The sequence below is a fragment of the Dendrobium catenatum genome, unplaced genomic scaffold (assembly GCF_001605985.2).
Source record: "Dendrobium catenatum unplaced genomic scaffold, ASM160598v2 fragScaff_scaffold_716, whole genome shotgun sequence".
In the NCBI taxonomy this organism is placed as follows: domain Eukaryota; kingdom Viridiplantae; phylum Streptophyta; class Magnoliopsida; order Asparagales; family Orchidaceae; genus Dendrobium; species Dendrobium catenatum.
In genome coordinates, this window is record NW_021319178.1 from 1,058,610 (window position 1) to 1,086,021 (window position 27,412).

At 37.5% G+C, this 27,412-nt stretch overlaps 1 protein-coding gene across 2 annotated transcripts in view; it reads left to right on the forward strand.

The window, feature by feature from the left end:
• Positions 1 to 25,060, forward strand: part of LOC110103751 (nitrate regulatory gene2 protein) — a 33,483-nt gene extending 8,423 nt beyond the window's left edge. For both annotated transcript variants that reach the window (XM_020832570.2, XM_020832569.2), the window contains 5 exons: positions 3,418 to 4,659; positions 7,975 to 8,049; positions 9,029 to 9,243; positions 14,392 to 14,615; positions 23,999 to 25,060. In XM_020832570.2, the coding sequence (XP_020688229.1) occupies positions 3,420 to 4,659; positions 7,975 to 8,049; positions 9,029 to 9,243; positions 14,392 to 14,615; positions 23,999 to 24,680 (2,436 nt within the window). In that variant the 5' untranslated portion in view covers positions 3,418 to 3,419 and the 3' untranslated portion in view covers positions 24,681 to 25,060. The remainder of the gene's footprint in view (positions 1 to 3,417; positions 4,660 to 7,974; positions 8,050 to 9,028; positions 9,244 to 14,391; positions 14,616 to 23,998) is intronic.
• The last annotated feature ends 2,352 nt before the right edge of the window (positions 25,061 to 27,412 follow it).

Genomic DNA, 27,412 nt, shown 5'->3' on the forward strand with positions numbered 1-27,412 from the left:
AGAGTTGGAGATTTTGTGTGGATTACAGGGCTCTGAATAATGGCACTGTACCAAATAAGTTCCTAATCCGGTGATTGATGAGCTGCTGGACGAGCTACATGGTGCAGTGCTGTTTTCGAAGCTGGATTTGAAATCTGGATACCACCAGATCAGAATGAGGGAGGCAGATGTTCCAAAGACAGGGTTCAGGACACATGAAGGGCATTATGAATTTCTGGTAATGCCCTTTGGATTGACTAACGCTCCTGCAATCTTTCAATCCTTGATGAATCGGGTATTCAAGCAGCACCTCAGGAAGTTTGTCCTGGTCTTTTTCGATGACATCCTGGTGTACAGCATGACCGTGGAAGAGCACTTGGAACATCTGCGGGTGGTATTGGAAGTGCTTTAGGAGCATCAATTGAAAGCCAACTTGAAGAAGTGCAGTTTTGCTCAGGCGAGTGTGGAGTACTTAGGACATGTGGTTTCCCAAGAGGGAGTGACAGCGGATCAAACTAAAATTGAGGCAATACAGAAATGGCCACTTCCTAGGAACCTCAGGGAGTTGAGGGGTTTCCTAGGATTGACGGGATACTACAGGAAGTTTGTGAAGGGATATGGTACCATTGCTTGGCCCCTGACTGAGCAGCTAAATAAAGACAATTTTTTTGCTGGGGAGAGGCAGCCACTCAGGCGTTCGAGAGGTTAAAAGAAGCCATGATAACGGTTCCTGTTCTAGCTCTTCCAGACTTTGGTCAGGTCTTTGTAGTGGAGACGGATGCATCAGGATATGGGCCAGGTGCAGTGTTGATGCAGAATCACAGGCCAGTTGCATACTTCAGTCAAGTGCTTTCAGCCAGGGCTAGATTGAAGTCAGATTATGAAAGAGAGCTGATGGCCATTGTCCTGGCTATTCAGAAGTGGCGGCCTTATCTCCTGGGAAGACACTTTATTGTACGGACTGATCAGAAGAGCTTGAAGTATCTGTTAGAACAAAGAATGGTTACCGAGGAACATCAAAGGTGGTTATCCAAGCTATTAGGCTACGATTTTGAGATCTATTATAAGCCGGGTTTGGAAAATAAGGCAGCCGATGCTTTATCCAGATGTGTTGGGGAGCTCCAAGAATTAGCTGTGTCGGTACCCTTGATGGTCGACTGGGGTGCGCTCAAGGAAGAAAGCCTGCAGGATGAAGAACTGGGAAAGATCAGAGAAGATCTGAGGACAGACAAGAGTAGCCATCCAGGTTACTGCATTGAGGGGGAGAGACTATTGTATCAAGGGAGGTTTGTGATGCCGAGAACCTCCATCCACATTCCCCACTTGTTACAAGAGTTTCATGGCAGCGCGATTGGAGGCCACTCAGGAGTTCAGAAGACTTACAGGAGGCTATATGCTGAGCTCTACTGGAAAGGGATGCACAAAGATGTGGAGGAGATGGTAGCAAGGTGTGAGGTGTGCCAGAGAAACAAATACATGGCGATGGCTCCAGGAGGACTACTACAACCATTGATACTTCCAAACAAAGTTTGGGAGGAAGTGTCCATTGATACTTCCAAACAAAGTTTGGGAGGAAGTGTCCATAGATTTCATCGACGGCTTACCCAGATCAGAAGGATTCACGGTCGTCCTGGTAGTGGTGGACCGACTCAGCAAATATGCACACTTCATTCTCTTACGACACCCCTACACTGCTGTGTCAGTAGCAGCCGCCTTTATCAGGGAAGTTGTTAGACTGCATGGGATTCCTGAATCGATTGTGTCTGATAGAGACAAAGTGTTCCTTAGTCAATTTTGGAGGGAACTGTTCCGAATGCAGGGCACTGTCCTCAAGAGAAGTACCGCCTATCATCCCCAGACAGATGGACAGACAGAGGTGGTAAACCGGAGCTTAGAGACATATTTGAGGTGCTTTGCTTCAGAAACACCACGGAAGTGGGCACAATGGTTATCATGGGCGGAGTACTGGTACAACACCTCACACCATTCTGCTTCTCAGATGACACCGTTCAAAGTGTTGTATGGGAGGGACCCCCCACACCTAGTGCACTATGGGAGAGGAAGTACACCTAATTCTTCAGTGGAGCAATACCTAGAGGAAAGAGAACTTGTGCTAGAGGAGTTGAAGAAACATTTGGGAAGAGCACAACAAATCATGAAGAAGAGAGCAGATACACATAGGAGGGACATACAATATGAAGTAGGGGAGAAGGTATACTTGAAGCTAAGGCCTTACAGGCAAAAGTTAGTGGTTAACAGGAGGAACGAGAAATTGGGCCCGAGGTACTTCGGGCCCTATGAGATCTTGGGGAAGATTGGAGCAGTGGCATATCGTCTGAAATTACCATCCTCCGTTACCATACACCCGGTGTTTCACGTGTCACAGCTGTGGAGAGCACTTGGAGAGCATGCAGCGAGTGTGGAATTGCCAGCATCATTGACAGAGGATTTGGAAGTGGTTATGGAACCCATGGAGCTAGAAGGGGTAAGGCGGGATAAAAAAGGAAACAAAGAGGTGTTGATAAAATGGAAGGATCTCCCTGACTACGAGACCACTTGGGAGCCCTATGAGATGATGAAACAACAGTTTTCGTACTTTCACCTTGAGGACAAGGTGAATCTTTGGGAGGGAAGTAATGTTATGCTTTGACCGGTCCCAGCTGGACCGGTCCGGCTCTACACCCGGCGGTCCAAAGCCGGGCGGAACCCAGTCGCAGAAACGGCGGAAGAGAGAGTGGGCTAGGCGGGGTTGGAGCGTTTCGTTGGAGGGAATTTTTGAATGAGGAGGGTGTTTATGTAATTTGTATCTTTCCTTTTGCTTAAATTAGGGAGTTATGAGAGAATTAGGGAGATATCTTGAATTGGAATTTGATTTGAGATCTAGGGTTTGTGTTCTTGGGCTCTTGTCTACGGTTAGAGATTTGGAGAGTTTTTCCTTCCTCTCGAATTGAAGGAAAATTGTATCTTGCATCTATTAGTGGAATACAAGTGTTTGCAATTGTTTTCCTACGTTTTCTCTCAATTTTTCTTCAGTTTTCCGCTGTTTTTCACTGTTTTCTTGCTCCGGACAGCAGTTTGCTTGGAGAGTTGTTGCAAGAAGTGAATAGGAAATACTCGGTTTCAAGTATTTCCTATCAGAATTCTTTTGTTTGCTTGAATGTGCTTCAATCGTGCTACTACTTCCGCAAGGCATTAGATTGATTGATTTCTTTGGCATGTGTTTATGAAATGGAGATATTGTCCTTAAATTAGCTTGTTAGTTTTGCTTTTTGTTTCTTAAATTTTCATGTTTCGGAAATCATTTCGGGTGCTATAAAACCTGCAGATGCTCTATTGGTACCACATGTTACAGGATACTTTGAGAGACTAAATATTAATATTGATAATAACACTTTTATTTCCAAAGACCTAAAACAAAAATGTTCTTCTTTCATGTAGGTATGGGAGTTTCAAACTCTAAGATTGACGAAGACAAAGCACTAACAATTTGTCGTGAAAGGAAGCGCTTTGTCAAACAAGCTCTTGATGGAAGATTCTTGTTGGGTGCCGCACATGTTTCTTATGTCAATTCTCTTAGAAATACTGGAACTGCGCTCACGAAATTTGTTGAAGTCCTAGACGAGACTTCCCTGCATGCCTCAACTTCTACGGCAAGTGAACCACATAGTTTCCCTGTGAAACGTAACTCACACTTGTCCAACACATCACTATCTCCCACACAGCATGTGGGCGTGGTGAATGAACCTTTTTCTCCAACCCATTCTCCTCCCCGCTCCGGAAGGTTTCATGTGAATCATATGGCAGCTTCCAGGATTAATTCAATAACAATTGAGGAGAGACCGCCTGTTCTACTAGAAGCAACTGTACAAACCTTTTCCCCTATGAGATTCTCAGGATCGCATTCAAACGAGATTTCTTTGCATATGAATCATATGAAAACTTCCAAGATTCCTTCAATAACATTTGAAGAGAGGCTTCCCACTCCAGGAAGAGCAATTGTAGAAGCATCATCTCCTTTGAAAAGTTTGCAACCACATTCAGAAGATAGCTCTTCATCTGACGCTCCACCTCCCGGCACTCCACCATGGGATTATTTTGGCCTCTTCCATCCATTAGACAACCAGTTCTCCATTGGAGAAGGGAAGGTGCATGGTCATGGGTTTGATGGTGCAGATGATATCAGGCATCTCAGTGAGGAGGAAGGCATTCCAGAACTGGAAGATGAAGGTGAGCAGTCTTCATCGCATGATAAGGGTCATGATTCAATGGATTCGGGAGATGATTTTGACCAAATATCTGATGCGCCATTTGTTCAAATTTATAAAAATCGCAACGATGGGTTAGTTGATCCTTCAACAAATGCTATACCATCTGCTGACAACATTGCTTCTGAAAATGATGAGGAAAATGGGGAGAATATTGGGCCAAACATTGGCTTACATCACATTGAAGAAACTTCCCTTGTAAAATTCTTGAGGACCTCTTCTACGACAGTTGCACTTCCGATGAATGGAAAGCAGAAGGAGAATGGATCTGATAGTAATTCCAATGAGGAATTCTTATCATGTATAAAAGAGATTGAAACTCTATTTGTCAAGGCAGGTGACTATGGAGGAGAAGTTCAAAGGATGCTAGAAGCAAACAAATTGCAGTTCCGTCCATTGTTTACAGAAGAAATTGGTAAGATTTTAATTGGCTACTGAGTTTAGTATTATAAGTTTAATGTTTAAGTATTTTCTTTTACCCATTAATCATGTAAAATAGTTGAATAAAGCATATTGGTCTGTTCTCTAGAAGCCTACATATTGAATTCAATTATACCTTAATGCAAAATTTTGTTAAGAACAATTTTATCTATTAAAGAATAAGTGTTATAGTTTTTTTATGTGTCAGTAAAATTTTTATGGGAGGAGTCTAGGTCAAATTAATAAATTAAAGGAGTGTGTAATTATATGGCTTTATGGAAAAAGTGCCTGAAACCATAACTCGAAGGCAAAAATGAAGAAAAAAATACTCCATTGGGATTGATAAATGACAAAAATAAAAAAATGATTAGAATCGGGCATTAAGTATATGCTCAAGCTCATATATTATCAAGGTAATCAAACCATAGTCAAAATAACTTGCGGAGTGATTTAGGCACAAAAGAATGGCTGAGTATGGCTTGAGTGGTAGATATATGGCATTAAGAAGATCCAAGCATAAGAAATCTAGTTAATCGTCATTGTCCAAATGCTCATTCAAAAAAAGAGCGAAAAAAAAAAAAGAAGATGCAAAACATAGCCAGTTTAGTCTAGAAAAAGGACAACAGAACCCATCCCTCAGAACCACATCCAACAACCCCATCTAGAGTAACCAACAAAACATAGAAACGTTGAAAAATCATATTCCATCCCCTGATACCAACACATCACTCTAATAGTCCAAGAGTAAGTCAGTACCACAAATACCATGGTCTTGCAATTCATGTAAAAAGAAAACACCAATAAAATTCAAAAGGAGCATAGTAGGATAGAAGATTCTTCACCAAAATATCATAACATCTAAAGCTGACTCAAAATGCATAACAGGCTAGACAAAGAAATGTGTCTCATCAACTAATCCCAAAAATTTTCCCATTGCATCTTAAATGATATAAGATTCTATGAAGAATAGTAATGGATTTATTCTATGAAGAATAGTAATGGATTTAGATATCATATTTCCAAATATTCTGTCATTCCTCTCCCTCTTGATATTTTAAATTTCGTAGAGGGAATAGCACGATTGATAATTTTTTATGTCAGCCCTCTTCCACGTAAGAAGAAATATGTTTCACTAGTTGGAAGAAGAGTGGATCTAAAAAAAAATTATTGCCAAAAGGGGCATATTTGTAAATGGTAGTGGGAGAATGAACAATTGAAAAATAAATGATTAATGTTTTTATTTTAAATAATGTATAGAGTGCAACTATGGTTAACCTAAACATTATTCTTAAGAAGCCCATATGTAGTTTTTAAGCTACTTTTATTGCCAACTCATCAAAGACACAAAATTTTAATGAACAATGCTTTTGGAAAATCAACTTAGCCCAATTAGCATTAAGATAATTAGAATAAATATTATTTTTGATATCATGAAAAATAGGGTTATACTTACCATTCTATAAACTAGCATCATTACTCATTAACTGACACTAAACATAGTGTTATAAATAAAGTTGTAGAGGAGATTTTTATCAAAGTTCCAAGAGATGTTGATAATAATTTTAGATAAGAGAGAGATTGGTTTTGCCTCGATGAAGGAACTCACATTATGCCCGAATAATTCTTAAGAATAATTTTCATGTATACTCGAGTCATGATGAAGAGAAAAATTAGATTCAATGCCAACAAAGTATGATAAGGATTGATTTTGTAAATTGTGTTAATAATGCCTTTCCAGAATGACAAGTACCATGCAGAATGCCTTATCCAAATGTTGGAATAAGAGTTCTTCCACCAAGAGTTTAAGAGGCTTTTACATTTGAAAAATTTTCAAATAATCTTTTCTTTGCTAGCCAGATTAAGAGTATGAATCGAAGGAATCCCGAGACTCCTTTTAATTTAGGTTGCAAGTCTTATCCTAGGAAATAAGGTGCATTTTCTTGAAGTTAGGATCACTGTCATAAATAAATTTAGAGCATATACCATCAATTTTCTTTATAATTCCCTTAGGAAGGAATGAGGATCTATCCTAGTAACTAAGTAAATTCCAAAAATATAATTTCAGTAATTGCAGTCAGCCAATAGAGGAGTGGATTTTGGCTTTCTAACCTTCAATTATTGTGTGAATTTTATCAACATGTGGGGAGAAAAGGTTTGGAATCAATGATTGGAAGGCCCAACGCCCAAGTATTTAAAAGGAGCTTGGATCGTGCTTTAGCCTTGGGTGGAATTTTGGCTATTTGGTTTGTGTGTTTTTGGAGAAGTATATGAAACTTATTGAGGAGTAATCTAGAGCTAGAGAGATTATGGCAGTTATCCAAATATTCTTTGAGAGTATTAATTTTGGTTGCTCTGCCTTCTCAAATATGAGCAAAGTCAACAGGATAAAGGAGAAGAGAAATTCTAAGATTTTGAGAGGATATACCATTGAAAGCACCAATGTTAGTAAGGTTATGAAAAGAAGAAGAGCTGACATACGTAACAACGCAAGGGAGGTAAGGAGTTGAAGGACATAATTAATGCTGGCTATTTGGGGAGTGGAAACAAAACTTTGCATGCTCCTATTAATAACAGGCATTGGAGGTGCAAGCCTTAATCTAAGAGATGGAAAGAGGATGAAACTCCTTTAAAATGACATCTGATAGAGAAAGTTTCTATTAACATAGTTGAGAACCTTTTAATATCAAGCTTTGCATATAAATAAGTTGAGAAAAGGTCAAAATGGTCACTAGACTACTTCATTTTATTACCAGAACATAAATATGTCCAATTTTCCTCATCCCTCTTATAATATGATAAAAAATAGTCTCTTTTTTGGATTTTTTTTTTTCAGATTTGACTAGTCTTAATGAGAAAATTAGGCTTTTTGTTAAAGTGGTAAAGGAATCCAATTAATCGGCGTTATCAAGAGCCCTGTCCAATTTGTTTCTAATGGAAAAATTAAGCTTGTTGTTAAAGTAGGAAAAATTCTGGCCTATTGAATCGATGTCAGCTAGACCAGCGTCATAAATGATGTAATTAAGTCAACAAATTTATTAGGAGGAATAGAGTTACCTTCAGTTTTCTTAAGTCCCCCCATAACAATCCAAGCGTCATAGAGGGAGGGGACAATTTCACTTATGACATTCCAAATTGTCTTTCCTTCCAAATGAAAGTTGCTGCATAGAATGCAGTGAGGAAAAGAGAGGAAGAACCACCAAAACTGACCTGAGAATGGGTGTATTGCTAGGAATATCAATAAAGTTTGAACACAACTTTCTTTGTGAAGTGTCTATATTTATAACCAATTTGTCTCATTTTCTTGTTGCAGCTCACAAGTGGAAGGCATCTACATTTCTTACAGCTTGTTTTACTTGTGGCAAGGAAGAAGTTCATTTCTCACAAGGTAGTTTTCCTTTTCATCTTGTTAATAAAGTTGCTATATTTTCCTGCACGCATCTTTTTTATGCTTGAAGCTTTATTCTATTTGAACCCGTTGTACATAGGCGTGCAACTAATTGGCAACTAATGCCTGCTCGATGGACATGCTTGACTTGTAGTGTAATGTTAGTTTTGACTTAGGATCATTACCGTTCAATTGCTGCATTGAAGTGTAGAGTAGGCTGAACTTGAATGAGTTAGTGCCCATGCCCTGTTTGGTCCGCTTTGTTGATTATGGAGTTTAATGCGAGTTGGGTTTTCTTTAAAAAAATTTAGAATATGGTTTTCAAGTTCAACTCACTAGCTTCGAGCTAAACTGCACAATGATTGGAAACAAACCTCTGATGGAGAGATGTAAGAAGAAATAAGAGAAAATTAGAGAATTCTGTAGCTTTGAGAACATAGATAGAGTTAGGATCGGGATTTTAGGTTTATTTTTAAATGGTCTTTTTTTTATCTAATCATAGATAATCATTTAAAGTTTGATTGATGAAAAAACATTCAGGTTCAGTGAGGCATTTTGAAGAGTCAAGCAGCCTGTTTCCTTGGAGGCTAGAAGTGAAGTCCATCTCTTCCTATTCTAGCCAAAAATAGCCCAAATAGTTGGGATATTGTTACTGATCATGATTATCGTGCTAATATTGTTCATCCCTGTTTATGCTCAGCTCGTTTATTAACGAGTTTATTTGCCTTGTTTAAGTTTATCTTATTTCTGTGAAAACAAGTTTAACTTGAGCCAAATATCAAAACTGCAGTTGTTCATGAATATTGGGGCCGAATTACAGCTCTTGTTATGTAGCTTGCTTCCAGCAGAATATTTTGCTTTGAATTGCTAATGCATACCTGCATTTATGCATGAAGTCATTTGAGATAAACTACTTAGAGTGATTATTGTTCAAAAGTTTATTCACTCGCCTAAATTATTTATTTGATGTTACTTACAGTTCCTTTATCAAATGAGATGAAATACTTAACATGGCATGGTTCTATGTCATCGAGGTCTTCTTCATCGAGAATTCCTTTTGGTACAGCATCAAAAGATGATGCTGATGATTTGAGCGGTAATCTTTTTGGCAGCACATGCATGAATTCAGGCAGCCATGCCTCCACGTTGGATAGGTTGTATGCGTGGGAAAGAAAACTTTATGATGAAGTTAAGGTAAACTTTCCTAGCTTGAAAAAACCTTCTGTTACCCATTTCTTCTTTGGGTAGCATTCATGGATTTCATATGTCAACATCCTATTAACAGTCCATAAGCATTTTCCTAGTGCTCAGAAATATTTGCATGGCTTGATCAATCCAATAGATAAGCAAATTGCCGAGAATATTTTATCTGCTAGTAATTTTCTTAGATTTTGTGACTAATATCTCTTATATGACTGATATCGGCTGAATCAACTGGTGATTCCTTTTTGTTTACATGTGGCATGGTCTTGATCCCTCACTCATTAAAATTATAGATGAATGGAATCAAAATACGCGTTATGATATTTTGATTGCCTGTCACCCCTTTTCTGAATAGCCAGGCCAAACAATTAACTATGTTTTTAATTGATAATTAGAAGTTGATTAGGGATATGATCTTGTTAGTATCCTGAGCTCCAGATCCTGATCAGCTTTGCATTTGTTGACCCCGACATTGAAATACGCATGAAAAATAGGCAAAATTGGCAATTTTAGCATGTCGGTGTGGCACGTCAGTTGAATGGTCAAGCAACCTTTGATTGTCAAACAGATTGTGCTGTTGAGATAAGAGTTTCGAATTCGCCTAAGTGGGACCACCTCGCAGTCGAATCGGATGAGACCGGTCAAAATCAACGACCGACGCCCGAAAATGACGCACAACATTGCCTAAATGATGTCTGATCGCAAAATGGACTTCCCCGTTGCGTTTGAATAATTTAGTTCAACGAAAATTGCGTGACGAAATTGACGCATATCCCGAAGCAACGACGCACATATTTCGAGAACATTGCATGAAAATCGAGGCAAAAGTCCACGTTCTGATTTCTGTCATTTTAATAATTATTATTATCACTATTTAATAATAATAATAATAATAATAATATTATTATTATTATTATTATTATTATTATTATTAAAAATCAACAGAAAATTAAATCAAAAGCCTCAAATGAGTACCATCAGGATGCCGGCGACGACGTGTTTAACACAATTTCCCCACGATGACGACGAGCACAACTCATCCTTTTCGCCCAACGTTCGTCTTGATTGTGGCTGTTTGCTCGCTGTTAAGATGAGTGTGAAGTCTCAAACGCCTATTTCTCCTTCGATTCCATGAGCTCACTCCCTCTTTGTCCGATCTCCCTCCTGAACAGTTTTCCTACTCTCATCTCTTTCGCTGTTTGACAATTGATCCACACAGCTGCTCGATTCACCAGTCAATCCACCAGTCCTCGTCACCCTGTTTGAAGTTCTCGTCCCTCTTCTTCCTGCACGACTTCTTTCGATCATCCCCAAATATTTGAAGCCTCCGCCCTAGCTCGTGAGACCCGACTCCCCTTAGCTTTTTGGCTCTTCCTACCGCCAAATCCAGCTCATAGCAATCGGATCCCACGACTGTACTCGGCCCTTCACTATGCTGAGCATTTCCCGTAATACCTTATAGCCGGACTCTTCTCGCAACCTGCAGCCGGCCTGATTAAGGAGCCACTCGATCGCATGTCAATCCGCTCCAGCCTGATTGAAAAGTTGATCGAAGCCTTCTGAGCTAGGAGCCTCTTCATCTGACTTTGTCAATTGGACCCATACACCGATTCCCTTGTGCCGACTGACTGTCAAACCCAACTTCCAAACCTAGTTGCACATACCAAAACTCACGATCTCCCTACCTCTTGTCGCCTGCAACTCATACCAGAACGAATGGCCCGATCCGACGCTTCCTCAACCCCAAGTCCTGATCTACCTATCGTCTGCAACTATACCTAGCTCGGCTGCAAGCTTCATTGTGTCGCCTCCCTCTCTGCTTGTGCCAACCAAACCGAGCTCAAAAAGGTTGAACAGCGTCCTGTGCCGACCTTAGCTTGATCAAGATGGTATTTTGTTATTACTTATTTCATTAATTATAATTAATTGTCATTAATTATGATTAATTATAATTAATTAATACTAATTATAATTAAGTATTAATTATGATTAATTACAAATTCATTACCATAAATTATTATTAATTAATTATCATTTATTATAATTGATTATGATTAATGATAATCAATTATATTTAATTAATCATAATTAATCATAATTAATTATCATTAATGGTAACTATTTATAATTAATTATCATTAATTGTAATTAATCATAGTTAATTATAATTGATAATAATAATTATTATTGTTATTATGAAAATAATAATATAAAATAATGAAAATGAGAAAAAACTTTATGTCTTGATTCTCGTGCATTGTTGTCACCTTCAATGCCGACAGCACCGTTGACGTCCCCTCGCCAAGGTATAGTCCCTCAAACTTGAAATCCTGTCCTTGGCACTCGTGGCACATTGAGAAACCAGTTATACATGCTTTTCATAGCGTGGTAGGCGGGAACCCATTGCGACACTTGTGGCGAGGCGGATGGGCTTTGTATATGCTTTTTTAGCATGGCAGGAATAATTTTAAGTACCCGTGTACGAGCTTCAATGTCTGCAGGGAGAAACCGTGCATTTCAAGTAGGTACCTCTGAATACCTATATACGCTTTTCTTAGTATGGTGGGATTGAAGACCACAGCTGCGGTGTTGCTCGACATCTTCTATACACGTTTTTCGTAGAGTGGTAGGAAGGCTCAGCTCCCCAAATTTTCATAAATATGGGAGACGCTGGATTGTTGCTGAAATTTCATAGAGGATCTAACTTGAACAACAATATAAGGGATTTGAATGAAACCATGGAATAGAGCATGAACTGAACAAATAGGGAACTGGACCATAAACTATAAAATGCACAGTAATATTTAAAATGTAAATACTAAATAGCAATTCATTTAAATGAACATGGATGAATAAGCAGGGAACTTGTGACAGATGAAATTTCAAGCACAATTTGTGTAGAAGTAAATATAAAGTAATTAATGTGCAATACTCACATGAATAGTACCCTGCAAGCAGGAGGGATAATGATGAATATAGCACACTGGCAACCAACAGTAACATATAAATGAACAAATTAAACATATATGTAAATTATGTACGTGCAGCAGCTACCGCAAATAAAAGAGATACAAGTGAGCGTAGCAACTCGTCAATCAATAAGTGTAGGGAAATCAGAGATAAATGCATGTTACTAGGAGTCAACAGTAGCATGCAGATGAACATGTTGGATATACAATGATTGTAAAGATGTCCTTCTAGCCAAGGACAATATTGATAGATATACAAGTGAGCGTAGCAACTCGTCAATCAATAAGTGTAGGGAAATCAGAGATAAATGCATGTTACTAGCAATCAACAGTAGCATGCAGATGAACATGTTGGATATACAATGATTGTAAAGATGTCCTTATAGTCAAGGACAATCAAACATCTAGCCAATGCATAAGTTTCATGCAGATGAGTATATAATCCTGCTTGCAGTCAATCATAGCTAGCAGACAAATAAGTACCTTAACTTGTTCATGAGCAATGGCAGCATATGTAACAACTTGCCTACAAACAATAAAACCTTTTGCAAATGCACACAGTGTAAAGCAAGATGAATGTGAATACTTGCTAGTATTGATGGAATATTTGCCGTATGCGCAGCAGTGATAACCAGCAACATGCAATGGGTGCTACGACATCCTTGCAGTCAACCAACATTAAATGTTAGACAAATGTACTGATTCCCCGCAAGCAAAGACAAATGATATGCAACAAATGCGAACACTTACAAGCCGCTGCAGGAGGCCCGTTTTACATTCAACATGCTATTTGCAAGTAAAATGCAAAAGAACTATGATAAATGCAAACACCTACAAGTAGCATAAGAAGAATTGCATTCAACACAACTTGACCCCGCCCACATACAACAACGGAGAGTTTGTAATGTATACAACAATCCTATCTACAAACAATGATGATGAATGTACCGCCAATGTGATGGATCTTCAATAGGCATGAGATAGAAAATCATGGCAAATGAAAATGTCTACTAGTAATGGAAGTTTTGTCGTATGCACAATATATATACATGTGGGCAATGATCAACGATAGACAGTGAATGCAATATTGTCTTATAGTCAACAACCATTCAGCAGTAGACAAATACATTGATCCATCACAAGATAGGATCAAGAGATCAATATGTAATGCTCATATCAATATTACCCTGCAATTAGAAGGTACAAATGTGTGTTGAATAATAACTTGTCGACCAACATGCACAAGGAACCAATGATAAATGCAACTCAACTAGTAGTCTACATCAACATGCTAACATACTAAACTAGCTTGCAAATGATAATATTCCCTACAAATGTCCACAAGCAGTGATGATAAAGAAATCTAATAGCACATCAGTCGAGCATTTGATCTCATCAGATCCTGATACTTTATCTATCACAAAACGATCTTATGCAACTTGGATGTCCTCTTCTGGTCTAAGCAAATGCTAGATGATTCTTGGATCTGATCTCTCGAAGAATGAGAAGCTAGAGCTTGCATCAGAACAATGAAGTATCTCATGGTTATTTTGGATGATACGCTATGATTCACCTGTAAGCAAAAGCAGGGAATCAGTAAAAAAACCATGGGCCATTGAAGTGCAACGTCGTGCTACCGGATTTGCAACACTTGTATAAGAAGACAAGATGTCAGATACTCTGTATATGTTCAACAACTAGCCTTAATTGAAAGTTCTGTCTCATTATCGGAAGGGGTAATTAACATAGGGGGGCTCGCACCTATAGGAAACAAGAAATAATATCATAAAGTCCTCACAAAATGAGGGCAAAATCTCTGGGTAATGTCTTTTTTTTAAAATCCAATATACCTTCTAAAAATTTACACTAGAACCTACTCCTTAAAACTCTCCTCGACGACCCTAAATCGAAAGAAAGAAAAGAAAGGGGTACACGGAGAAGCTGGGCCACGAATTTTTGGAGCCACAGCATTATGGCAGGAGTTTGCGTCTAATTTACTTATTTAACTGTTACTTATTTAACTGAAACAAATAATTGGTCAATATGCAATCTCAGATACAAAACAAGATAAAGACAACTTCAATGAATATGAAACACTAACAGTTGAATGAAATTTTTGTCCATGATTGATTATTTTACACATACTGCAACATTCTTCTTCATTTTGTAGGCAAGTGGTTTCATCCGAAGGGAGTATGACTTAAAGTGCAGGATGTTAAGACTGCAAGATTCCAGAGCAGAAAGCACCTATAAAATTGATAAAACCCGTGCTGCTGTCAAGGATTTGCACTCAAGAATTAGAGTTGCCATTCATAGGATCAGCTCTATATCAAAGTCAATTGAAGAGTTAAGGGATAAGGAGCTACAACCACAACTAGAGGAGTTGATTGGCGGGTATGTTCCCTGTGCTTCTCTAACTGATGCAACCTCTACTTTTCCTCGATTTCAATTTCTTGTTTTAAATTTTTACTGTTGCCTTTACTATTTTTTTTTTATATTTTATGCTCTTCTACGCCCATATTCATGTGTGTTCTTTCTTTTCTGTTTAGCATGCTTCATCTTTTGGGAAAAAATATGGCTAGCATCAAGATTGGATTTGCAGTAGGAATATTTAAAATATTATTCATAGTTGTTTTAGTAGACTTGGTTAGAAAATATTAAAATATTAAAAATGATCTTTTTCTAGTAGATTTATATGAGAATTTGACTTTTAACAGGACAATGGCGAAAAAGAATTCATGTAGCCGACCCCACGTAGTGGGACTAAGGCTTGTTGTAGTTGTTTTAGTCATGCTATATCCATCTGCTGTTTTTTGTTTTGAGCCTCTTTATAAGCAAAGATATGCATATATTACCATTAAGACAGATAACCTTGCATTCTTGTTCTTTTACCTCTGAAGTAATTTCAATGGTGATCTATGTTGCATCGATACGGATACGGCGATACGGATACGACACGATACGGATACGGGACACGCCAATTCTTAAACATACAAGATACAGATACAGCGCGGATACGGCATTATAATATATAAATAATACATAAAAATTAAAAAAATAATCAAAGTGTAATATTTGAAATGACAAAAAAATTGAAATAAAAGTAAGCATTAAACATTTAAATGTCTAGTACATCAACAAAAACAAGAAGATAAATTGTCCAGCACATGAAATTTCAACTATTCAATAGAAGGAATGATAGGATTAGCTTCTTCAGTGGTTTGTCTTGGAGTTTCTATATCATCTTCAATAAATATCATAGCTTCTAATTCAAGCTCATCAAGTGAAAGATTAGCAATTTCTAATATTCTCATATCCTCAAGAGATTCAAATCCATCTCCAGCAACATCCTACATCCTGTTGTCTCCTTCCATATAAGTTGGAGTTTTCCTTGAGAGAAGCCGAAGGTTTGTATGCACATAAACTAAATCTTTAGCCCATTGTGGAGTAATTTTATTTCTCTTCATTAATTGGATGAATGAGTATGTGCTCCAATTTCTTTCACAACAGAATGAGGATGAAACTTGGCCAAGCAATTTTATGGCGATTGTTTGAAGTGGAGGTGCTGAAGCTCCATGTATAATCCACCACATTTTCGGATCAATTCTCCACCTATCACGCAATGACTCTTGGTCACCAAAGTCCTCTAAATAACCAAAAAATTTAGCAAGCTCAATATTGACACTTCTTCTCTCGTCCTCATTTGGAAAATAACGCTTTAAACATGTCTTCCTCATATTTGAAATTTCTAAATCTTTATGTGGAGAAACTCTTTGAGGATCCTCTTGAAGCCATTCTTTAGTTGAATATCTTCGAATAACATTAAAATGAAATAATAAAAAAAAGGTTGAAATTACAAAACAACAAATTGTGAATTTAAAATGAAAAAATGTTAAAATTTACCTTGGATTTAGTGAGTGAGCCAAGCAATGTAAAGGTGTATTACTTTTGCTCCACCTATCTTCTAGAATAGCATAAATAACATTCCAAAAGCTTGAGTCTTCATGATGTGCCTTCCTCTCATGTCTATATATAATTTCTTTTACTTTGGCTAGCATTGAATCCCACATCTCATAAATGAATGTAAACAAGACTTATCCGTATCAGCTACTCTCAACATCTCATAAATTGGGTCTGTGAAATTTATGATGTATTCAATCTCATCCCACCATAAATCATCTAAAAGCTTCTCTTTTACATACCTTTCGCCTATTCCAACACTTCATCTTCTTATAACATGACCATTTGGTCACTATCCATACTGCTTGAAGAGCATTTTTAATTTTTTGAATCTTCTCAACATCACTAAACCTGACGGACACAACGAGTTTTAAAGAACTTAGCAAGCCATCTTTAATTAGCAGAAATCTTAATAAGAACATAAGAGAGTTCTCATTGGAGTGTATTCGATACATAAATTTCCATAAACTTACACATTGCATCTCCAGCAATCACTGTTTATCGGATTGTTGCCATTCATTATAGGTTGACTTTCAATATTGCTCGGTATTTTCATTGAGCTGTAAAATGTTTCTTCAACAAGTTCAAAGATTAAGCGTATGTGTCTTGGCCGGACCTCTTGACCATATCCCAAAAGAAACGAACTGCAATAATACCCTTTGACTGGCCGTCCAAATTGGCGGTTGCTAAAGGTGTATGCCGGTTGGAATCCTCGTATTCGCGTCGAGAAGCGCGTTCAACGTTGGCCAGTATTTGAATTCCGCAGTCCTGATATTCCGCTAGCCTGACTGCGTACTCAGCATCTCGTACCGGGATTTTCTCTGCTTGAAATTCCTTGCGAGCTTTCCGGGAATTTCACTCGATCTCTATGTTTGAGCCCAAACTCTTTTACGTTAATCTACTGAAGGCTTTTTCGGTGCTTGCCTTCCTTCCTCTCGCTCCCACTAACTGCTCTTACACCCTGACGCTTCTCCTCGAGGACTGCCAAGGCTCATGCCGATGGACCAGTTTTCAGTCGAAGGATCCTTTATGGACGTCCTCTTCATCTCCGACCTCTCGGCCGAGCCGAACAGAGAGAGGAGAGAGCTGCATTCTTCCTTAACCGAAGCGATCGGAAGCCCTGCGACGACGTCGACCTCCTCCGCATCGGAACTCCCTCCGTCCGGCTTCGCTCATCTCCGGCGTTCCCTTCTTGTCGGGTTGGAAGTACGACATTTTTGAGCAAAAACAAGGGCGAGCTTCGCTAGTCGAGAAGGTAAAGTCTCCTGTTCACCGCGCTTCTGTGGCATTCCCGTGAGCCAGAGAGGAATGGGGGAGGGAATTATATTTTTTTATTTTATTTTATTTTATTATTATATTATTATTATTAGTTATTAATTAATAGGCAATATAAGGATACAATTAATTATCGAAGTTTACACGTTTGTTAATTATGTTAATTAGGTGGTTGTATCTGATTAATTAATATTCAATCAGTACTTTAGTTATAATTATTAATTAATACTTCTCATATTAATTTTAATTAATTATTTAATTGTTAATTAATAATTTTCCGTAATTATAATTAGTTTTTAATTATGATATTTATCTCCATCATTATCTAATTTACTTTAATTATGATTATTGCGTCTTTTAGTATTATTTTATTAAGGGTTTTAATGTGTTTCATTCTTTGGAACTATCAGAGTGTAAATATTAGTTAATATAATTAATTCTAATTAGTTATTAATAATAAATATTATGCAAATAAATAATAAAATAAAATGCTCCCCCCTTCATCTCTTTCTTCGGCGTTCCTGTCGCGACGGCATACCATAAGCACGCTTTAGGTGGCCCCGTGTTAGGAGGGAACCCGGTGCGACACCCTACGACGAGGCTAGAGCGAGTGTACCCTCGATCCACGTGTCCAACCACGACAACCTCGAGCGGTATGGATTTCTAATACTATGCACATAAACCTTTGGGCACTACTTGTCCTTTTCCTTATTATGCATACCATTAGTTTGCAGTTTGTCAATGTCAGGGTGACATTTAGTACATTTGATGGGGTTCTTACTTCTATCTATATTGCTTCAATATCCGTGGCAAACTGGAGAACTGTCCCTAAGCCGCCTTTATTGGCCGTGGTAGATAGAGAATCCGGTGCGGGACAGCCAATTCGGATTAGAAATTACATAACAAATTTAAATATTTTTTAATGCTAAAAAAAAAAAATACACAAAAAACACGTACGGCGACGCGGGTCACTCATAAGTAACCCCGGGCGGGGGGATAAAATTGCTTATCAACAAAAATGCTTTTTATAAAAACCCATGCACGCCTTTTATTGCGGCGTGTTGCTTACTGTGGGGAGAAAATTGTAAAATTGACAGGCGAGCCTGGGCGTGTGTCCTACCGAAGCTTTTCACCTTAATTCAACCTTTGTGATATGTCAACGTCATTTAATGGTGAGTGGCGGGTAGCGGCTCTGGTCGGTTTGGTTTTTGATCCCCTTAATTGGGGAGATTGGAGCGGAACCGGGTATGGTCATGCCGAAAGGGTTGTTGTTGATGGTAAATCATTATCAGACACACATTTTTTGATCTTGGGAAGTTCAAATGAGAAGTTTTTGTTAAAAGGCTTAACCAATATAGACTTTAAATAAACTTGAATCCAATAAAAGAAAGGGTGAGGAACATCAAGCGATAATTTGATTGGAACCAAAGGACTCAAGAAGGACTGTGGACAATATATTTAACTGAAATAGAACAAAGACCACTCTGAGAGCTTGCTCGAATTGGTTGAACCAGTGAGAAAGACATCGACTTATAATCTCAACCATCAATAAGACTGAGTTGAGCTAGTTTACATCTAATAGACATAATTAATGCATTAAACAAAATTAACTTAGAATTTAAATGAATAAGTTCAACTATTGAACGTTGATCTGTTGCAATACTAAGTAAAGATAATGACATAGATCTTTTCGGCAGGCTAAATTAACAATGAACAAATGACTTACATGAAACTACACAAAAGAAAAAAAACCTTTGGGGAACAAAACAAAAAATTTGGATCCAAATGAGCATAAGGCGCCAAAAAATAATTGAAGCATGAAACATGAGGTTTGGCAAGTTAAGACCTTTGGCCCAAATTTTTGAACTATAACGACAGGCTTTTGGATGATGAGAACTCATATTGCTCAAACGGAGCTTCTATAATTTGAAATCATTTTGAACTCAAAACTTGAGAGCAAAGCTTGAACATAGAAAAAACTCAAGTTAGATGTTATGGATTTGATTTTTGATGATGACTGAAGAGGGGGGATTTCAAATGATGTTAACCTATTATAGGTGGAGCTACCAACCTTCAAAATGCAAAAGAAGAATGTATGAAAAGAACTTCAATGAATTTCCTACATTCCATTCCAACCAACATATACTTGCATCAAAATATGAACTCTACAAAATCGAATGTGGAAAGAACCTTCATGCTAATTAGAATGCAAAATATCGCTAAATAATAACATAACCTATAAATGAAGAGTGATTGCAAGCAATGACTTAGAGGATGGACTAATTCTCTACTAGCTTCTCATAATCTTAAGTCGAAATTTCTTACCAATTGTAACAAGGCATCATAAGTAGGAGAGAGGCAATAAATATCTTCATTTAGCTTACAAGTCTTCAATGAGTATTCATTCATATTATTTCAATCTGAAGATTTCAACTACTCATCAGTGCAGGCATTATACTATCTTTGAAGAAGAAAAGAATTTGCAAAGGCTTAATCTTTATTGCAAGTGATAAGAGAGGATGGTGAGAATAGACAAGCTGATTTAACAAAGCCAAATGTTCGGATAACGACAAAGATCTGCAAATAACATAATTCTCTTCTAAACAGAATCTGATTGTATGTCATATATAATAGCCTCTATATTGGTCAGATTTGCCAGAAGGACTTTTAGTAAATGCAGTATCCTGAACGTCAATTCCAGTATATAAGGAAGACCAATCCACCCTATACCTACATGCAAGCAGTAGCGATGACACTGAAAAACTAAAGACACACAACCAAAATGCATGGAGGAATACTGACAAAGTGCAAGCTCCTACGGCCAAACGCAGGAGATTCGTTAGTGCACTATGACACCACCACAAAAATCAATAATAGTAGCACGACAGTCTAACCTGTACGAAAGCAGAGAGAACAATTTTATTCCAGAAAGCGCTACGTTACCCACCCGGATCTGCAACATTCGTAAAGCAGACAGAAGGCGTCTATTCCAAGAAATACCCCACTGCACGTGCACGTAGTTATGTATACACAATAGGTACACAAGGGGTAAAAATATATCTATACCCGAATGGGCCCGGCGAGCGTTTGTATTGTAGGTACACGTGACGTTAGGGATGCTGCGCAGGGTTTACAAGTGAATTCAGGTTCGTAAACATTCTCCTCTATATCGGGATCAATAGCTGGAATCGACAGGGTTCGAACTCATTAAAACAAATACTATGGTTATGCGACCAGATATATTTGTTTTAATACATTCTATATCAGGGCTCTCTCAAAGCCTAAATCAAAAGAAATTCACTTCAAGGCAATAAAGCCTACAAAACCCGCTCTCTGCAACAGCCGACAGAGTTGACAAGGTTTAATCCTATAACTAGAAATGACTCCCAAACACCCCGATGATGGCCGTGTTGATTATCAGATCTCAACCGGAGGGTTCCCAAATATTTTCCAATGTTCCCAAAAGTCCATTCCAAATATCTTCAAGACTCCACCAAATCCAGAAAAATCAAAAAACTTCACAAATCCAAAAACCAAAAAAACTCCACAAAATCCAAAATTCAAAAAAAATATTTAAAATTGAAATAAATCCATCAATCACTTAATAGCAAAATCCATCGACACCTCCGCAAGTATTTGCCGAGGTGACAAATTAAAAATTTACTCTATGCTCACAAAGAGCTAAATGCTAGTGAAAATATACACTAGGATCCATTCTCAAACAATTTTGCAGTAAGGACGTGGTACGGTTCCTCTAACCGGCAGTTTCGCCGCCAAATGGCACTGCAGGTAAACGTTATGACGGGGCCCTCTGAACGAGTGGTTTTGCCGCCAAATGGCACCACAGTAGCGGTTATGGCCAGAGCCAATACGCTCCTTAATGGCGTTAAATCCTTGAGATATGAATCAATAGGATATGATCGATAGGGCACAAAGCCCTCTGCCAGCTAAGTGATTTAAATTTGTCCCTTAGACAAACACCAACCGGTCTACAAGGTCCCTTGGACGAAGCAACCCATGGCTGCGACAGGATCCTTCTGTCAGGTTGGGTCGACTACCTCCTCTGACTAAGTAGACAGGACCACGATGACCGGGATGACGGAACATGGGATCTTGATCGGAGTCCTCATCCATTCCCACCATCAGCTTAGTGCAAGATGCGTGAATTTCTAACTTTTAATTTAATTAAATCTACTCCAAACCTTCCAATTCCCAATATCAAACCCAATTCCAAATCCTAATTTCTCCAAATCCAAACCATTGCTGCTACTATATGCCAGATAACACGTATTTCTTACGATCTGATTACGACTAGCCTTAATCGAAAGTTCTCTCTCGTGATCGGAGGGGTAATTAACTATAGGGGCTTGCGCCTATAGGAAACCAGAACTCAGATTATAAATCCTCACAAAATGAGGGCGAAATCTCTGGTAGTGTCTTATCTACAAACCCATCTGCCTTCAAAATTTACCTGCGGAACTTTAGTCTGTTAAAACTCCCTCGCCGAATAAGAAAGCGAGCGGGGCCGGGACGAATTTTCGGAGCCCACAGTATGCAAAAGGCAATTCATGTAATGTGGTTTCCTTGCTAGGTTAAAAGAAAGTCCAGCTGAGTAAACATTCTAGCTATTTCACCGTCTAGTTGCTCTCTCATTTGTAAATTAAATTCTTTTCTGGCAAAGGCACTATTACAACATGTTTTTCATTCTGTTTTTTGTATTACAAATCCCTCCATTCGAAAAGACCCTTTATTTAACTGTACTGTCATCAATCTATATTGACGAAGATGATGAGGATATGAAGCATGAGTGCTTGGAAGTGGAATATGTTTTGGGCTCTTTTTTACTCCTTTGCTTCATTTTTCACAGACTGTATTTTTCTTTGTAATTCAGTTCCATTTGTGATGACCTTATTTGGACAAACTTTGATTCCATGACCACTAATCTTCACAAAATGAGCTTTTACTCTATTGATGGACTAGATCATCATCTCGTATGTTGGCATTACAAAATTGCATTTGGTTTATGCAATATTGCCCTATATCCTTCCCTTTCTGTTGTTGTTTATCCTATTTTTGTTAACATACTCATAGAGAGTTGTGGTTATCTCAATGATTGATGTTCCTGATTCGGACCATTCATCTAAGAATTATTTCCATCATACTCCACTTTAGAAGCTATTAATCTACAAAAGATTTATACAAATTAAACACATTTATGAATTGTAATACATGAAAATTATTAGTGGAAAGTGTAATAGGGTGGGTCTTTTGCGACTATTTTCTGAGGGAGGGGGGGGGGGTGGTCAGGCTCCCACCGGGGTCAATGGGGCTACTGCCCGGCCTGAGCGGGCGTTCGGTCAGGTTCCGCGGGTTAGGGGCTAGCGCCCGAAACAAATTTTCTTAATATCGTAAGAGTTAAATTTTTGAAGTGCTGTTGTTTATTGGTAAGTTTCAGGTTATATTTATGATAAGAGGGATACTGAGCTGGTACTCCGACATGTTTTACGTGCTACTCGTTGTCCTTGCTTGGTACATTCAGTACTCCTCTATTACGCAGCAATACCGAGCAAATACCGAGCAGGTGCCGAGCAATACCGGAGCGGTACCGAGTTTGGCCATTCGAGACGTGTACGTGATTAGTTTCAATACGACCGGTACGGGTAAACAGGAGATTCAATTTATCCGTCGTACCACGGCAATCCGGAGTTACAGTACCGAAGCATACTGAGTTCCAATACCGAGCGATACTCTTCGAGTTCTCACGTCACCATGTTCTGATTTTTAATGAAAGATTTGAGTTGCTGCTCGTGTTTTCCGAGCAGTACCGTGAGCATAATTACTCCGAGTTCCCAGTTACCTGTTCGGGTACCCTCAAGCGATACCGAGTTTCGATACCGAGCCTATGATTGTAAGAAAACGATTCATGCACGAAGAAGAAACGAACCTTCACTGCTCACGTTGCCTTCACTATTCGAGTTGTCGAGCCGCTCCGTCGACGAAGGATGATCCTATCGACTTTAATGCTCGCGTCGTCAAGCCTCTTTGTCGACAAAGGATGATCCTGTTTGTTTCTATGCTCGCGTCATCGAGCCGCTCCTTCAACTATAATGAAGAAGATGAACACTTGTGTGGAAACGAAAAACCTATCTCTTTGAAATGTTTCAGCCGCATAAATGAATATGGATATTGAGCGGAAACGGTGGAAAGCCGAAAAGAATAGGGTAAATTGCGGCTCCGTTTTTTTAATAGGACACGCGTATCCGATACGCGTGTCCAGTCAAATTTAAATAGTATTTTAATTGGATACGGCTTTGCCGTATCTGACACGTATCCGTGCCGTATCGGAGGCGTATGCGTATCCGACACGTGTCCGATACAGCACGCCTCGTAAATAGGAGTATCCGTGCAACATAGATGGTGATTGGATTTCTTTTTACTTGGCTAAATTTCTGATTTGACTCCCATTACAGTTAAAATTATCTTACAGTTTCAAATCACCAGTTTCAAATCACCTAACATTTTTCTCCAATGTCCCAACATAGATTAACTCGAATGTGGGCAATGATGCTAGAGTGCCACAAAAACCAGCATAAAATCATCTCAGATGCAAGCAAGAAGAACAGCTGTAAAGTTTCAGTGCATTCTGATTCCCACCGACAGGCAACCATGCTTGTCCAGTTTGAGCTGAACTCTCTATGCTCAAGCTTCACCAAATGGATTGCAGCACACAAATCCTATTTGCATGCCATAAACAACTGGCTTCTCAAATGTGTCCTCATGCCTCCTGCGCCAAAACAGAAATCTTCGAGGAGAAGGCAATTCTCACCAAGAACTGACATCGCTCCACCAATTTTTGTAACTTGCCGAGACTGGCTAGCCTTAATGGATGAGTTAGATGTAGAACAAGTGGAAGATGCCATAAGTGATCTCACTAAAGTCACAGCTCTCTTCATGCCTCACACAGAAAAAGGCAAAGGTAGCTTGATATCCACCTTTTCTTTTTCAAGAAGTTTCAAGGGTGGCGAACAGTACGAGGAGATTGAGAAAAATGAAGTTTCTGTTGATTGGAGCTTGAACTATGATAGTTTACAGTCTGGTCTAGTTGTCTTCTTTGATCGGTTGAAGTCTTTTGCGGAGTCCTCACTTGTTAAATATGAAGCTCTACAGGCCTCCATCAATGAAGCTCGGTCTAGGTACTATGAGAATTCAGACATCCGCAGGTAATTTCACAAAAGTGTTAGAATTGAGAAAAACTCGATGTGAAGGAAGAAATAAAAGCAAGGCCGGCTTATAATTTTTTCCAAATAATTTCACAAAAGCGTTCTCTTCTTTGTAATGGGATCAGGGAACGAATGCAGCCAAGTTTTTTTTTTTTTTTTTTTTTTTTTTTTTTTTTTTTTTTTTTTTCAAGTTTTTTATTGAAATAACCACATTAATAAGGTAATGTAAGTTTAATACATGTAGATTTCCACAGTACAGTGTAGCTTAATTGAGTTTTGCCATAGTGAGCTGAGCTTAATTGTAGTTGCAGATGTAAAGGCTTGGTTAGTGGAATAACTGATGTTCATGATTTATTTTCTATGCTTTTTTTGCTTATTTACTAACTTATATCTCCTAATATGAATAGTATACTAGAGTTTTTGCTCTTTCACTTTTATCTTCCTTGCATTTCATGTATAATGAGGCAATCACAAGGACTTTAGCGAAAATACAAAATTTGCACTGTTCTTAGTTTGTTTTGGTTGTGCTTATGGGCGAATTATTACGTCCAGTCACCCAATTCAGATGCGCCACGTCACTCGAATACACTGGGTCCCGATGCATTTTGGTGACGTGATGCGTCTGGATTTGTGTCCGGATGAATCCGGACACCAGACATAATAATTTGCCGTGCATATGGAGGCTGTTTGATTGGCGGTAAAGTGAATGAAATGTGAAGTAAATGTAGTGTAGAGTAAATATTTTGAGAGGCTTAATTGTTTGTAAAGTAAATGTAGGGGAATTATTTTTTCTATTTGGTTATGTAAAGAATCGTGAGCTGTTCTCATTGGGTAATGCAAGAATCATAATGTAATTTAGGGGTTTAAGTGAGCCGATCGACCCGGCTCAAGCTCAAAGCCTAAATATGGCTCAAAAGCTCATTGAGCGATTCAATTAAATTAAAATATATTTAATAATTAATTTAAATAAGTATTATAAAATATATTTTAATAAGTTTAAATTAATTTTATATTAAAAAAATAATAATAATAATAACTAAATTTTTTATTAAAAAAGTTGAGCTCAACAATTAGTCATGCAAGAGCTTAATAAACGAGCTTGAGGAGCTCGAGCATAGCAAGAGAAAAATAAATTTAGCTCGATAAGACAGATATCCATTTCTTCTCGTTTACACCCCCTAATGTAATCATAAGGGTTCTTAACTGAACATTTTACATTTCTATTGATATTAAAGAAAAATATTAGGTATATTGGCTAAGATTTTCTCTAGCATTTTCAGGTAAAGATCACCAAAAAAATATATAAGTCTAGCTATTTCCTGAATGTTCTTTAATCGTATTTGATATGTGGCAAAAGAAATACAAAATAAGAATTTGAGTAATTTAAAATATTTAAATTTGTTATTTGACAGTTATTAAAATTGGCCTATTTCTAAATCCTGCTTATTGTAATTTGCATTCTTATTTTAATATCTGTACTAAAAATAAAAATATTATCATAAATTTAATTTATATTCTATTAAATAACTATTATATATATAATGAAAAAAAAGAAAAAAATAAACTAAATTTATAGATTAAAAGAAATACTATTGTATTATTTATATAATTGTTAATGAAAATATTATAAAAATAGTAGAAGGATATACTAAAATAAATTATTAAAAATGATATCAACTGAATTATGCCAATTTTGATAGAAAAATGTAAATATATTCACAACCAATAATTTAATTATTTATTTAAATCATTAATATCATATATAAAAATAGTTAGGCTCTATTAAATGACTTGAAACTCTATACAAATTAATCAATAAATATAATTTTATCTTTATTAAAAATTAATAAATAAATTTAAACATAATTTTAAAACTCAAATAACTTGATAAAAAATAAAATGAAAAAACTCAAACAGATTATTTTGTGCTGACACCGGACGGTCTGGAAACCAAATAGAACGCGCCCGTCACCCAACAGAGAGCGTTACCGAGCAACGATACTGAACAAACAAATAACGTTGCGCATTTTGATTAGTCTCCGGAGCATCCGGGATCCGCACAGAATTTTCTGCAAGGCAACAGCTTAAAAAAATTATAAAGGAAAAAATTCTTCCGGTTACATACCGGTTTACTTACCGACCTAATTAAATTATGAGTTATAAAAACACATTTACATCCCTTGTCAATCGTTCCTTAAAAAAACTTCTTTCACTTCTCATGCAATGATCACACATTCATGAACAAATCACAATCTCTTTTAAGAATTTATCCTAAGATAATTTTCAATCAAATAATGTTTTTTTCCAATAATATGTGGGCCATTCAAAGTTTGTTCATCCTCTATTGTTCTTCTTGTACATATGTTCTTTTAAGTTTATAAAATCACATCTGAGGCTTCGTTTGGGACAGCTTTTTTACTGCTTCTTAAAACAATTTTTAGTTCAAAAAATAAAATTTTTGTACAAAAAAATCGCTTTCAAAAGCAGTAAGAAAGCTGTATCAAACGAAGCCTGAATCTCAATTAATTCAACTTTATGAAAAGTACTTCCAACAAGTCTATTATGGATCAAGCATTTTCCCACTCTAATCAGAAATTCACCCCCAATAGGGGAGAGTTCATATTTCTCAGGCCCACCTATGCTTATCATACTTAATTATTTCATTAAAAAACTTATCTCAATCTTCAAGTAGCTTAGTTATATTAATAATTAAAAAAAAAAAAAAAAACTTCATAA